The sequence below is a fragment of the Lolium rigidum genome, chromosome 2, assembly GCF_022539505.1.
Source record: "Lolium rigidum isolate FL_2022 chromosome 2, APGP_CSIRO_Lrig_0.1, whole genome shotgun sequence".
NCBI classification, from domain to species: Eukaryota; Viridiplantae; Streptophyta; class Magnoliopsida; order Poales; family Poaceae; genus Lolium; species Lolium rigidum.
The window spans coordinates 244,459,220-244,474,255 of record NC_061509.1 but is presented as its reverse complement, the minus strand read 5'-3'; the positions used below and the strand labels follow the sequence as shown (position 1 = coordinate 244,474,255).

At 47.3% G+C, this 15,036-nt stretch overlaps 2 protein-coding genes and 1 long non-coding RNA gene across 3 annotated transcripts; 1 reads left to right on the top strand and 2 right to left on the bottom strand.

Moving 5' to 3' along the window:
• Positions 1–385: 385 nt before the first annotated feature.
• On the top strand, positions 386–1,576 carry LOC124690721 (putative F-box only protein 15). Its single transcript, XM_047224073.1, has one exon. The coding sequence runs from the start codon at positions 386–388 to the stop codon at positions 1,574–1,576; it is 1,191 nt and encodes a 396-aa protein (XP_047080029.1).
• A 4,599-nt stretch (positions 1,577–6,175) lies between these two features.
• On the bottom strand, positions 6,176–6,711 carry LOC124688448. The gene is made up of 3 exons (XR_006998534.1): positions 6,659–6,711; positions 6,461–6,553; positions 6,176–6,372 (listed from the first exon to the last, which is right to left on the bottom strand). It is a non-coding gene; the product is annotated as an uncharacterized LOC124688448 (long non-coding RNA).
• Positions 6,712–9,483: 2,772 nt separating this feature from the next.
• On the bottom strand, positions 9,484–10,219 carry LOC124688447. The gene has a single exon (XM_047222128.1). It carries the CDS (start codon positions 10,115–10,117, stop codon positions 9,524–9,526), a length of 594 nt encoding a protein of 197 aa, XP_047078084.1. The 5' UTR covers positions 10,118–10,219; the 3' UTR covers positions 9,484–9,523.
• Positions 10,220–15,036: the final 4,817 nt, after the last annotated feature.

Genomic DNA, 15,036 nt, shown 5'->3' with positions numbered 1-15,036 from the left:
TTACCTCCGTCCTAGATAAATGCCTTAACATTTTGTAGATATGAATGTATCTATAGCTAAAATTAATCTAAATACATCCGTATCTAGATAATAAGTACACTATTTTTAGCACCGAGAGGGAGTACTACATCTTCATCAAGCAATGATTATCGTGCACTTTTTTTTGAGGGTGATTACCGTGGCCTTGAGTACGAACAGCAAGTCACACAGGCTGGCCTTGAGTACTTCGTGGGCTTTATCCGTGAACTGTAGCCCATACTTGTTCGAGCCGGACATCACTCGTTCATCCGATAGGTAAACTCTGTAAACCCTCGCGAACACCAGATCGTTCCGAAGAAAGGAAAGGACCCGTACGGCGAGAGATTCATCTACCTGGCGTCCGGCCATGGACGACGGCGAGCCGGCACCGCCAGCAGCCCAGAGGCAGAGCAAGAAGAAGAGTATGCCGCACATACCTCACGAGCTCGTCGAGGTGATCCTGTCCCATCTGCCGGTGGAGTCCCTGCTGCGGTTCAGCCGCGTCTGCAAGGCGTGGCGATCCACCATCTCCCTCCACGCGTCCGTGAAGCCATGCCTGCTCATCTCACCCCAGACGCTACGGGACGGCAAGGTGCACTCGGACACAGTCATCCTGTACAGGTGGGAGGACAGCCGGCAGGGCGCCGCCCTTCCCGTCGTGCACGCCACCGACATGTCCTCCGACGTGATTATGCACGGGCTCGCGCACTGCGACGGGCTGATCCTGCTGCCCAGCGAGGCCGCCGTGCGCGTCCTCAACCCGGCAACACGGCGCACCTTAACACTACCGTGGAGCCCCGGCGCCGAGCCACCGCCACCAGGGCCCAACGTCCCCCTCTACCACCAGTCGTTCGGTTTCGGGCATGACCCTCGCTCTAACGCCTATAAAGTGGCTCGTTTCTTCTACCGTTCTATCTACGCGCCTGGGTCAGGCGAGTGTCTCTACACCACCGGGATGGAAGTGTTCACTATTGGAACCGACCAGCATTGGCGTGAGACGACAAAAGATCCGCCATACCCTGTGTTCACAAGACATACGGCGACCTTCTACAAGGGCTCTCTTCTCTGGTCCATCGACGAGCGTGTCCTCGGCCACAAACCGCCAGGTTTCCTCCGTTTTAGCTTGGAAGACGAGGCGTTTGGGGTTATGCCGCCGCCACCTTCTTGCTATCGGAGGCTGTACTACGTATGGTGCGCTTTAGCTGAGCTACGTGGGGAGCTTTGTTTGGCGTTTAAAGGGGCCAACATGAAGACAATCGAGTTGTGGATGTGCGACAACACCATGAACCCACAATGGAATCAACGTTACAGCATCAATGCTATATCGTGCAGTCCCCCTTATTTCAATCCAATTGCCGTATTTGATGATGAGATAGTTTTTAAGGACTGGCATTTTAGTACCAGACGTTACAATCTCAAAACCAAAACTTACCAGGATGAGTTCCATATGAAGGACTTGCAGTATCACAATCCAATCACAGGCATGCTTGGATACCAAGGGAGGCGCTTCGCCTACTTTGACGTGATCCCCTACACTCCAAGCCTCGTTCCAATCTAGCAGCACATTGCCAGTTCGTGATGGCTTCCTCCAATGAAACATGGGACACTCTCTACTCCTTGTGCACACTCATACTTTTTCTTTGAATGAATTACTTTAGTAAATTTCGTTTTTGACCATATGTTTACAACAACTTGGCAGAACTCATGTTGATGCAAACAAAACCAATGCCACCATGCACAAATTACTGGACCGCATTGTATTGTTCTTCTTATTCTAGTGCCCACAGGAATGCCAAGTTGAATGTGTGAGTAGGGAAAGAGAAAGGAAACGAGGTGATCTTAGACAATGGATATTTTAGTGAAATCTCTGATGAGGGCTAACTGATCTTACGCCCCATCTTTCTTGTGCCTTTAAAAAACGCCTCTAACATTCTATGCCACAAATTTGATCTGCCAACACAATGTCCCACATTAACTCTAAGAGAGTTTCTTATGCTCTTTATTCGCATTTTCTTATAATTTTCCTCAGGAATAGCTAACACTGCATATGCATATATCAAGGTTTGAGTTTGCTAAGGGAGCTCAAGTGTTCAGTTTTGTGGAGCAGATGAACTATATTGAGTTTTCAGTGGGGAGGGTGCTGCTTACCGTATGGATGTAGGCTGTGACAAAGAGGTAGTGATGAGGGAGGTACCCACTGGATCCTCCTTGTTGATGCCCGATCTTTCACAGCGAGAACCTGGGGTAGAGATTCCTCCCAACAACGCGATGAACGCAGCCTGGAGAAGAGGGAACGAATCCAGCAAGCAACGGATCGATGAACGATACGCCTCAAACCAAGAGCTAGACAATCCTTGATGAACACAAGAACCTTCGCAGCTGGATATAATAGATAACGGCAGCGCCGTACCCCCGGAGGGATGATACACGTGAACACACGCGATAGGGAAACCCTAAACTTTTAGACTAAACTTGTTCTATCCTAAACCCTAGCCGTGCCATCTCCTTATATGAGAGGGAGAGCTGGCCGGCCGGCCCCCTTATTGGGCCTAACCTAGTTCGACTTGGACAGGCCCAAGTCAAACAGACTCTATTAAAACCCTAGATGGCCCACAGCATAACCTGGCTACATTATTTCCTAACATAGAATGAATGACACAACCTTAGACTTAATTATTACATGGCGTAGGTCGTCCTAGCGTGTCACTCCCGAATCCTTGATGGCGTACCACCTAGGTTGGTGGAGTCCTGAAATTGGGCTCCACATAGGCCTCCGTGCCCATATCATCCTCCCCCCCTTCAAGAAGCGTTGTCCCCAACGCGTGAGGGTCTTCTGGAAAAGGTGACGTGATATGAACATGACACGTCCTCACCGTCCTCAAGTCTTGCTTGCCTTCCACACCACATCCTCCCTCGCGGCCTTCTCGACTTGATACAGCACTTGGCGCCTCCTTTCTTCTCCATATGAGTTTGGCCTTCGGCGCCAATTCCTTCTTCTTGCGAGGTTTTGATGGACCCTTGTGTCGTTGCACATGACCCTGCACAAGATGTGTAATTCCTGGGCCACATAGATGTCTCACACGTCCATCCTTGCCTCGATGCATCCGCGGTGTCGCGGAAAACTGGACTGCAGTACTCCTAGCACGGTAGTGCCGCTGCCCACTGTCTCTGACGCGCTCTACCACAGCCGGTCTGCCGCCCGGTTGACCGGACATGCGACCGGTCGATCCGGTTGTAACCGGGTCTAGGACCGGATCCTGACCGGGACGTCGCAACGTCTCACAGAACATGCTCCGGTTGGCATCAGCGCCTAAGCCGGTCTCGAACCGGGCTCACCCGGCGCCCGGTCCGGTTGGACCGGGTCCGTGACCGGGCTGAAACACCATCGCACCGGCTTCGCTAACCTTCTCGCCTCCCACTCCTCCCACGCGCATCCGCGCCATATGTACTCGGACATCATCAAGCACAAACATCATCAGTCCGCATACTAGCATCAACACAAACCGGAACCGTAGCACATGCCGCAACATCCACATCAACAACAAGTGTAGCTTCATCCGGCTTGTCACCAACAAGAACTGGCTTGTCATCTACAGGCTTGGCTGAAACATCACCAACATCAATGCTCGGAACATCATGCACCTTACGCTGCACATTAGACTTGTGCAACTTCTCCTTACGCACCACTAACTCCACATCGGACTTGATATGATCATCACCCATAGGCTTCAAAGTCCGCTGTTTGCCACCATGCATAAAAGAATATGTATTTGCTCGCCCAAAGATGTGTCACATTGCGATCAAACTGCCAAGGACGCCCAAGTAGCAATCCGCACACCTCCAATGGCAACACCTCGCAATCGATCTCATCAACATAGTCATCAACCGTAAATGGCACACGCACCTTATGAGTAATCTTCAAGCATACCACAGCCTATTCAACCACTCAAGATGTTTAGGTTCGGGAAGACGCCATGTAGACAACCCCAACGCTGTCACCATCGCCTTGCTAATGCCATTAGTACAGCTACCACCATCAACCATCAACTTGCAAGCCTTGCCCTTGATAAAGCACCGAGTCCGAAACAAACTCCATCGCTGAACCTTGTCAACTGTCTTGCAAGCATCATCTTGTACCTTCTTGAGTTGCATATTCAGCCCGCTCAATGGTACATCCGCCTCAACAGTCACATTAGCGCTCTTGGTATCAGAGCCAGGTTTCCTCTCCTCTGAAGATGTCACCTCGACTGTAGTGACTGTTGGTAGTGGAACAATCTCCTGAATAGGAACTATGCTCTTGTCCACTTCCTCTATTGCATGTACAACTCGGGACGACTGCTCACTATCCTCCATATACGGTAACACGAAACCATTACGAAGAAAAGTTTTGTAATCCTTCCAAGTTTTAGCAAATTCACCTCTGTCAATCGCATCCCACCAATAAGCATACAACTCTTCGTCCACACGCCGGTGAGCAAGAATATATGCATCATAACCAGTGAACTTTCCTCCATATCGACGACAACGAGTGAAACCCAATTCCATGTTCCTTTCCCAATGTTCATATTCCTCAACAGTCGCATCATGGTGTAAATACCACTTTAGTTTGGACAAATGACGTTGTACGCCCTTCCGTATATCAATGTAATCATTGAACACATAACCGGCCTTCGTGCCACGCAAGCACCGTATGCCACGCACATCGTCTGTAAATGAATCAAGAACATCATCAACAGCAGATCTTTCACACTGGATCCTCCTTGTTGATGAGGGAGGTACCCACTGGATCCTCCTTGTTGATGCCCGATCTTTCACAGCGAGAATCTGGGGTAGAGATTCCTCCCAACAACGCGATGAACGCAGCCTGGAGAAGAGGGAACGAATCCAGCAAGCAACGGATCGATGAACGATACACCTCAAACCAAGAGCTAGACAATCCTTGATGAACACAAGAACCTTCGCAGCGGATATAATAGATAACGGCAGCGCCGTACCCCCGGAGGGATGATACACGTGAACACACGCGATAGGGAAACCCTAAACTTTTAGATTAAACTTGTTCTATCCTAAACCCTAGCCGTGCCATCTCCTTATATGAGAGGGAGAGCTGGCCGGCCGGCCCCCTATTGGGCCTAACCTAGTTCGACTTGGACAGGCCCAAGTCAAACGGACTCTATTAAAACCCTAGATGGCCCACAAAGATGACCTAGCTACATTATTTCCTAACATAGAATGAATGACACAACCTTAGACTTAATTATTACATGGCGTAGGTCGTCCTAGCGTCTCACTCCTGAATCCTTGATGGCATACCACCTAGGTTGGTGGAGTCCTGAAATTGGGCTCCATATAGACCTCCGTGCCCATATCAGGTAGGTACCAGTTCAACCTCTTAAACCCGTACACTGACACGCCTTCATATCTTTCGTGTGTATACCACATCTTCTCTCTGCTATAATTTTGCAATAAGACGTGATGGTATCTCGGTCCGTGTTTGATACGTCAATTTCTTTTTATAAATTTGCAAACATCATCCTCTTCCACACAGGACGTGATGCTAGCTACCTTGGTCCATATTTGGTACATCGAAAGAAGTCGATCAGAGCGCGCATCGTATGTAAAAAAAACCAATTCCCAAATGTGTCCTACTCAAATATTACGCTAGTGGAAAAAGAGCCTGTAGTCTTAGCTTGTTTGGACCTTTAGTCTTGGTTAGGCAACCAGAACTGCTCATTCGGGACTAAAGGTCTCCACCTTTAGTCCCGGTTTAAATATAAATCGGGACTAAAGGGTCCTTCACATGATGCGGCTACGAACCAGGACTAAATGCTCTTTGTCGCGGTAGAGACAATGACCGTTTCTCTGCCGCGATAGAGGTTTAGGGTGGAGCATTTTCTCTGCCGCGACAGAGTTTCAGGTTTTTTTTTAAAGGAGTACGGTAGGAGATGCTCATATAGTGATTTTCTAAAAAATAATAAGAACCTAAATCTGCATCAGTGGAGACTTGATCTTTTGTGGCGGGATTGTACATCCACTTTCCTAACCAAGTGAGCTATGCTCGTTTTATGTTATTCATTCAAATATGCATGCATACATTATTTAAGGAACTACAATATCATCATGAATATATAGACATCGTCATTAAATATAGTACACATAATGCATAGTTATAATATAGAGTCGATCCTCTTTACCATCTCAGCATCTCTATTTTCTATCCATAATGTCAAATATTAACTCCCGATGGTATGCTCTAGTTGGAGCTATGACCTCTCTAACTTAGAATCTCGCCAATTCCTCTTGAATTGCTCGTAAGCGATCCACTGTTAGGAGAGTGTCCCGCATGCGTTCCATCTAATTTTAAAAGAAGATCAATATATATGAATGGAACTCAACATAATTAATGGTAATAAAATAAGATTGTAAAATATTGTTCACGTACATGAAGGGCATGTATAGCCTTTTCCGCCTCCCGGTGACACACCATCTCGCGAAAGTATCCACATAAGTTATCCCCGGCTTCCTGCTTCAAACACTTTACGAAAAAATAGTTCGATCAAACTAATAATTAAGCATGCTAATGCATGGTATTGAATAAAAAATTAAAGAGATTCGCGGACACAGCCAAAGTACTACTTACAACGCGATCTTGAAATGTAAGCTTCGGTTTTCATTCACCCCTAGAAGTCTTGATGAATCGTTTCCAAGCTCTTTCCGGCAGAAAAATGAGTAAATGAGTTATTAATTACTTGTTATCAGGAAATGAGAACAGAAGATGCCGATATAGGGCGATATTGATTGAAATTGCCTCAGGAGCAGAGCGGTCAGGTCCATCAAGCTGAACAGAAGATCCCCATGGTCTTTACATTTCGAGTCCATGACAATTACTACTCCTTTATCAAACTGAATGATTAAAGAATATAGTAAAAGCTACACACGCATAACTCCCCGAATTAGACAACTTAACATCGAGTAAGCGAAATCGAATGGACAGTAACACTCACTCGAAGTTGTAAGGAAAGAATATTTCCGATTTATTTTCTTGCTTCTTAACAATATTAGCAAGTTATCCTCTCTGTACTTGTTTTTATGTCATCTGTATTTAGACCAAACCTTAAGTTTCTTGCGTCATCTGCAAAGTCCGGGAATTTTCTCTAGATTTTTCTCCACTGCGACCCATCAGCGGGTGTCTCAACATCACAACAACTTAGCGTGCTCTTTATTCCATCGCAACAACTTAGCATGCTCTTTATTTATGAACAAACGTTTCAGTCGTGGTATTATAGGAGCATATCACGTAACCTTGGCAGGAACCCTCTTCCCCGAACGCTCGCCCTCAGAGGCCTCGCCCAAGAAACCGGGGGTCGACGGGGACGCCACTCCGGGTATGTACGCCATTGACGAACAACTCCATGGGCCCGTGGCACTCGCAGTGGCACATGCAGCCAACGCGGCCTTCTGCTTCACAACCGAGGTCGATGTCTTCCTTGCTTGCTCCACCATCCGTTCCGCCCTTGACAACTTGTGTCGCAGGCAGTCTTCCTACCAACGTTCTTCGGTCCACGACTCTGGCTTCGCCTTCGGCGCCAGCGCCTTCCGCGGCTTTTTGAAGGGCACCTTCGGCCCCTTCTTTGTTGCCTCCTTGCCTAGTGGCTTGGTGGCTAATTTCTCGGCCAGTTTTTTGGGGATGACCAGTGTCATGGCTACGATTGGCGATGACTGTCTTGCTGGCAGAGAGTAACGGCGGCGGGAGGGAGAAATGAATCGGTGGGAGAGGGGCAACTAAAATCTTTTGGCAGGGTGGATAAATGTGTGGCTAGCGGCAGGAAGTGGCGGGACGGCGCAATGTGGCGGGAGACTAATTAAATTTGCTTCATGTGTCAATGACGCATCGGGTCCGCTACCCGCAACTCATTTCCGCGCTTTGTCCGGCGCGCCCGCAGCGTCCCCTGTGGAGCGAGGATGGCCTCGGGGCGCCGGATACCGTATTGGACCGCGCCGGGCAAAAAGGCCCTTTGGGGAGCACGACTGGGGCCGGCGTGCCCCAAAAATATTTGGGGGACGCTTTGGTGGACGTGATAGGATATGCTCTTACACAGATGTGTTCAATATGAGGGCATCTCCAGCGGACCGACCCAAACGGTTATGGCTGTCCGATTCGGTCCGCGCGGATAGAAGGACATCGCGCGCACGCTCTAGCGGGGCGACGCAAACAGACTGAACCCATCTACAGCGACCCATCGGTGCCCCAAATTTTGTAAACCGATGCGTCGGTGCAGACGCTTCGCGGACAACACGCGTGTCGCAGGCCCACTTGGAAGCGACCCAATGACAGAAGGCTGACCGGTGACAGCGTTTGCCATCAAGGCAGTCGCTCCCGATAGCTAAGATGAGGCCTTCTACGACGAGGAGGGCGACGAAAACAAGGACGGCGAGGAGGACGACAAGAGGCAGTCGTCCCCGATGGCTATGACGACGAGGCAACCACGTCCGCCACCCTGCAAACGTTATTGGCTGACAAGGAGGCCAAGTACAGCTGGCCGGGGCTGGAGGACATCGTCCTGCTCTCGGCTATGGTGGTGGAGCACACCGCCTCCCTGCCGTCGCCACCACCGCTTCCGCCGCACACGCCACCACAGGCTACGTGGGACGGCCAGGAGGTCCCACCACCTCCCATGTACTGCAGTGGTGTCGCAGTACGCAAAATACCTTGTATCTGTTACGCCTCAATGGACCACACTGTTTTTTCGACAGTCAAGCAAGTATGGCGAGCCAAGTTGGAGAGCATGCCCAGAGAAAGGAAAAAAAGGTAAAGGAGGGGATATCTGACGAGGGATCTTCAGGGAAATCTCTGATGAGGGCGGATTGATCTTATGTCCCATCTTTCTTGTGCTTTTGAAAGAAAATCACCCTACATAATACGTTGAATTATATTATATGCATGACACATCTTTGATCTGCAAATTGATACAATGGCCCCATGATCTTTGATTGATCCGCTATTGATCTCCCGAGGACCAAAAATAGAGTAAGAACAGAGTGAAGCACAGCAAGAAACTAAGAACCAGCGCTAACTTGCTAAGAGATTCAGGATCTTCCTTCAAAAAAAAGATTCAGGATCTGGGCATCAACACCATAGATAAATGCTAGAAGGCAAAGACGGGGGAGCTCAGTCAAATACAAGCTTCATCGATGACTGTTTGGCTGAATTTTAAGTTAAAAATTTACACAGAAGCAACGATACCAGCAGATTAACACCACCAGAGTGAACATTTTAGAGTTTAGACCACACTAATATGTATCTTCTGATTATTCTTTTTTCAAAATATTTTTTGCACGGAAATGATACACAAAAAACTCGTGTGGAATTTATATGTTCTTAATGCAAAACACGCTCGTAATTAAGCTCAAATGCTACCTACCTGTAACCATTCTTCTATTTACAGCCAAGCCAAGAACTTCCCCAACTTACAAACTTTTCCCTATCACCTCATCTGCCTAGTCGTCAGTCATCTTCTTCCTCCTCATCATCGTCGTAGTACTCCCACTCATCGTCGTCGTCCTCCTCCTCCTCATCGTGGTCTTCTTCTACTGACGAACCCCTGACCACGGAGAGCGCGCTCCAGTGCCGGACGGCGAGCTTCCAGCCGACCACGGACCCCGCCTCCTCCCCGACGCCCCACCTCGACGAGAAGAACCCGTACTGGGACCCGAGCAGCCCAGCCACGAACAGCACCGCCGAGCCCGCTTTCCCGGCCCACGCGGGCGCGTCCACCACAGCCGCGCCGCTGTTGAGCACCGCCAGAAACACGGCCTCCGCCGCCACCGCCGCCGCGGGCGGCACCAGCATCCGCCACAGCATCTCCCGCCTCATCTCCTCGGACAGGTCCAGGCCCAGCCCGAACGTCGTCCCGCCCGCGCGCCATTCTTGGCGGTTCTTGGCCACGGACGCTGTCGTCGCCGTAGTGTCGGTGGTGGCCTCGACGTTGCCGGAGCTGGACTGTGGACGGAACGAGGTCGCGCCGGCGCGGCGGAGGGGGCAGGTTGGAAGGAGGCGGCCGGTGATGGTGGCTCGAGAAGGGAAAAGGAGCAGCTCCATGGCGGACGGCCAGCTCCTTGGTTTGGGTGGGTGTGTAGTGAGCTGTGACCGTTCGTGCGAAGACGAGAAAAGAGTGAAGGCCGCGCATGCGTTATCTCCGAAACTGCAACATCAGATATTTTCGTGTCAAAATATTGCGAGATATTTTGCTCTGTTTTCAGGATTCGACATTATATACTCGAGCTAGGGAAAATTGGAGGATTTCAACCCAAAGGGAAAACTCTGGTGCCATCTTTACTATTCCAGTTGGGATGGTGTCACTTTGACATCAAACATTCAGAAGATCTCAGCCATCCATCATGCTAAAATCCTCCAACAAACAATCTGAAACGTTAATCATCTAGCAAACATTCTGAACCATTTCCACGTTACTACTTAGAAAGTAAAGTCTAACATTTATTTCCTATATCAATCAAACCACCACAATCAAGGAAACAATCACCTCCCGTACAGAAAAATCACGTCCAGCTTCTCGGTAGATAAGGAAACAATCGCGTCCATTCAATAGTAAAGATCAGCTAGCAGATACCAATCAAGGTATTTTTTGCGTTGTCGCATGGACTGCTTCATAGTTCATACTACTTCATAGGCCTCTCTCTCTCGCCTTCTTGCCTTCACCCGCCATATGTCATCATTCTTCAGCAAGCTTGGTCAGCGTCCGTCTTTTTTCTTGTGTCTCGCCCTACCTCCCTCTCTCTAGCCTTTTTCAAGCCAAGGATTAACGGAAAGCAATCAATAATGATTGGGTATTCAAATTTTGGGATGGGTACTGGCTGTTCGAGGAATTTTTATTTCTGAAGCTCAAAGCCTGTCAGTTGGTCACAACTTGGTAAAATTTTCGCTGCTTCTATTTTAGTCTTTGGTTTGTTTGATGAGTTGATGCTCATAGTCAAATACAAAAAAGATTATGTTGTATAAGTGCAAAGAGGATTTATTTTGCAGACTGCAGGGATATTATTGTTCCTCTATTTGTTCTGCACCGAAGTGCTATTAATCAAGCGACTGCCAGTTGCTGATGGCTGGAGTGTGCCGCTGGCCAGTTTTGATTCGGCAACAGCTTCCCTCATGTCTATTTTAGCATGTTATTGGCGGAGCTGATTGCAAACTTCCTATTCCCTTGGGAGCCAGAGGTCTCACGGCATGTTCCTCTATCAAGATGTGCTTACATGTGGCTAAGTCCATTGGAATATTTGCACTATAGCCATAAGAGATTCTTCCCAACTTTCACGTTCGATCTCCTTCTTAGACGTGAAATGTGCACTATAGCCATAAGATCATTTAGGGCATATTTAGGTACTAGCTAGCAGAGAGGAGATTTATGTACAAACCACTTCCTCCGTATCGGTTTAACAGGCACACACGTAGTTTAAGACAAAATTTGATCAACAAAATATAAATTATATGTCTACAAAATCTATACCATTAGATTCGTATTTAAACAAGGTTTCCAACGATATAATTTTTGTGACATACATTCTATATTTTATTAACTAAAATAATGGCCAAAGAAAATTCTTAAACTACGTGCGCGCTTGTTAAACTGATCTGGAGGTAGTACTAATATCTAGATGATATAACAACACTTGGTGAATATATCAAGGAGTTTTCAAGGAGTTTATGTCTTTCCCCAGTCTAAATCCAGCATGTAACCTCTGTAAATATAGGAAAATTTGGTGAATTTTAAAACATGTAAGAACCATTTATCAGTCTATCCAGATATACGGATCTGCTGCACCACTAAACAAGGAATTGTATGCATGCAATTGTATAGTGGGGGTTTTATGTTTACTCTGGAATTTTACTTGCTTGAAGTATTAGTATTTGATTCTTTTAGGACTTTTGTTTACAATTTCCTCACATGGTAGTGCATGGATATTTTGTGTCTACACCTACAATGTGTATATTTCATGGTCATAAAATTGAGAGAATTAGGTACTAAGTGAACTACATTCAGTGCTTTTCTCCCCTATACTGTATCTCTGGTAATCATGGTCTCAAATTTAGAAAAAGTATTGAGCACAAATGATGATGAAGTTGATATGATAGCACTAGGACACCAGATTTTGTGGATAAAATATTATTCTCCAAAATAAAAATTGCTCTATTCACTATGCGTGAGATACAAATAAAGCCAATCTTGTGGCAGTTTTCTTAACCAAGAAATATGCAGAAAGTACTCGGGTTCTGCTAATAAAAAAGGGAATGGATGCGGAGCTCCAAACTGTATTCATTAGGCTTGAGTTTTAAGGAAATCAAGGACATACTTAGGATGGATTGACCGATGGATAATGATTGTTTCAACTTGGGCATACACATGGTGGCATGCGACGAGATCCTACATACGTTAGAGACTAATGTGCACTACATGGACCTTTTATTTGTGCATGTATCTATAATATCATGTTTTTATTGTTCTCACTATGTTTCTAAAAAAAGCTCAGGCAGTGATGGTTGATTTCACACAAGGTCACAAGTGGACAGTAAATCCAAATATCCAGCCGTTGGCTACATTGATCGATAGTTATTCTGTGACAGCCTACAAAATCTCTCCATACAAATTGGTAAAGATAATTCAGTTCTCCAACCTTGTCATGTTATATTTATTTTCAATGGTTATACCATTAAAGGTTTTGCTTCCTTATGCATCCACGGGATTTTCCGTGTTGCCATCGTTGGAGAGTAAAATGATTCAATCTCACGACATGCAATTGAAATTACAAAGAATTTCAATCTATCTAAGCAACGCCCTCACATTAGTACAACCCGTCTTGGATGTTGATATACCTTTCTCGCCACCTAGATCACCAACTGGTATTCCAGAAAGTCTAGATAGGTGAATGCTCGAAAAACAAAGATAAATATTTTTACTATGTCTCTTTAATATTCAACACAGTGATGAAGCACTAGTGGAAAACAGGCCTAATGTCGCGGGTTGTATGACCCTTTTGTCGCGGGCGGCCAGCCGCGACAAGGGAGGCGCGACAAAAGGTCCCCCTTTTGTCGTGGGTCGCTTACGACCCGCGACATAAGGTCCACCACGTGGCAGCCGCGGGGCGCGCAGGGGACAGGCCCTTTTGTCGCGGGCGGTATTACCACCCGCGACAAAAGGCCCTCTACGTGGCGGGTGCACAACGCTGCTGCTTTAGGGTTTGAGAGGTGTGCTGGCGTGAAGTTGGCGTGGGAGATAGAAATCTTTGTGGTGTAACTTTTCTTCAGGTCCCCGGCAACGGCGCCAGAAATTTAGCTTGATGACGCGTAAAGGACACGCTCGTTGGGAACCCCAAGTGGAAGGTGTGATGCGTACAGCAGCAAGTTTCCCTCAGTAAGAAACCAAGGTTTATCGAACCAGTAGGAGTCAAGAAGCACGTCGAAAGTTGATGGCGGCGGGATGTAGTGCGGCGCAACACCAGGGATTCCGGCGCCAACGTGGAACCCGCACAACACAACCAAAGTACTTTGCCCCAACGAAACAAAGTGAGGTTGTCAATCTCATCGGCTTGTCGTAACAAAGGATTAGATGTATAGTGTGGATGATGATTGTTTGCAGAGAACAGTAGAACAAGTATTGCAGCAGATTGTATTCAATGTAAAAGAATGGACCGGTGTCCACAGTTCACTAGAGGTGTCTCTCCCATAAGATAAATAGCATGTTGGGTGAACAAATTACAGTCGGGCAATTGACAAATAGAGAGAGCATGACAATGCACATACATGATATGGTAAGTATAGTGAGATTTAATTGGGCATTACGACAAAGTACATAGACCGCTATCCAGCATGCATCTATGCCTAAAAAGTCCACCTTCAGGTTATCATCCGAACCCCTTCCAGTATTAAGTTGCGAACAACAGAAAATTGCATTAAGTATGGTGCGTAATGTAATCAATAACTACATCCTCGGATATAGCATCAATGTTTTATCCCTAGTGGCAACAGCACATCCACAACCTTAGAACTTTCTGTCACTGTCCTGCATTTAATGGAGGCATGAACCCACTATCGAGCATAAATACTCCCTCTTGGAGTTAAGAGCAAAAACTTGGCCAGAGCCTCTACTAATAACAGAGAGCATGCAAGATCATAAACAACACATAAGTAATAGATTGATAATAAACATAACATAGTATTCTCTATCCATCGGATCCCGACAAACACAACATATAGCATTACAGATAGATGATCTTCATCATGTTAGGCAGCTCACAAGATCCAACAATGAAGCACATAAGGAGAAGACGACCATCTAGCTACTGCTATGGACCCATAGTCCAGGGGTGAACTACTCACTCATCACTCCGGAGGCGACCATGGCGGTGAAGAGTCCTCCGGGAGATGATTCCCCTCTCCGGCAGGGTGCCGGAGGCGATCTCCTGAATCCCCCGAGATGGGATTGGCGGCGGCGGCGCCTCAGTAAGGTTTTCCGTATCGTGGCTCTCGGTACTGGGGGTTTCACGACGGAGGCTTTAAGTAGGCGGAAGGGCAGGTCAGGGGGCGACGCGAGGGGCCCACACAACAGGGCCGCGTGGCCAGGAGGTGGGCCGCGCCGCCCTGGCGTGTCGCCTCACTTCGTTTCCCTTTCGGTCTTCTGGAAGCTTCGTGTAAAAATAGGCCCCTGGGCGTTGATTTCGTCCAATTCCGAGAATATTTCCTTTGTAGGATTTCTGAAACCAAAAACAGCAGAAAACAAGAACCGGCTCTTCGGCATCTCGTTAATAGGTTAGTGCCGGAAAATGCATAAATACGACATAAAGTATGCATAAAACATGTAGATATCATCAATAATGTGGCATGGAACATAAGAAATTATCGATACGTCGGAGATGTATCAGCATCCCCAAGCTTAGTTTCTGCTCATCCCGAGCAGGTAAACGATAACAAAGATAATTTCTGGAGTGACATGCCATCATAACCTTGATCAT

Coding starts and splice junctions, on each gene's coding strand:
- LOC124688447 (XM_047222128.1), bottom strand. CDS start 10,117: ATGGAGCTGCTCCTTTTCCCTTCTCGAGCCACCATCACCGGCCGCCTC.
- LOC124690721 (XM_047224073.1), top strand. CDS start 386: ATGGACGACGGCGAGCCGGCACCGCCAGCAGCCCAGAGGCAGAGCAAG.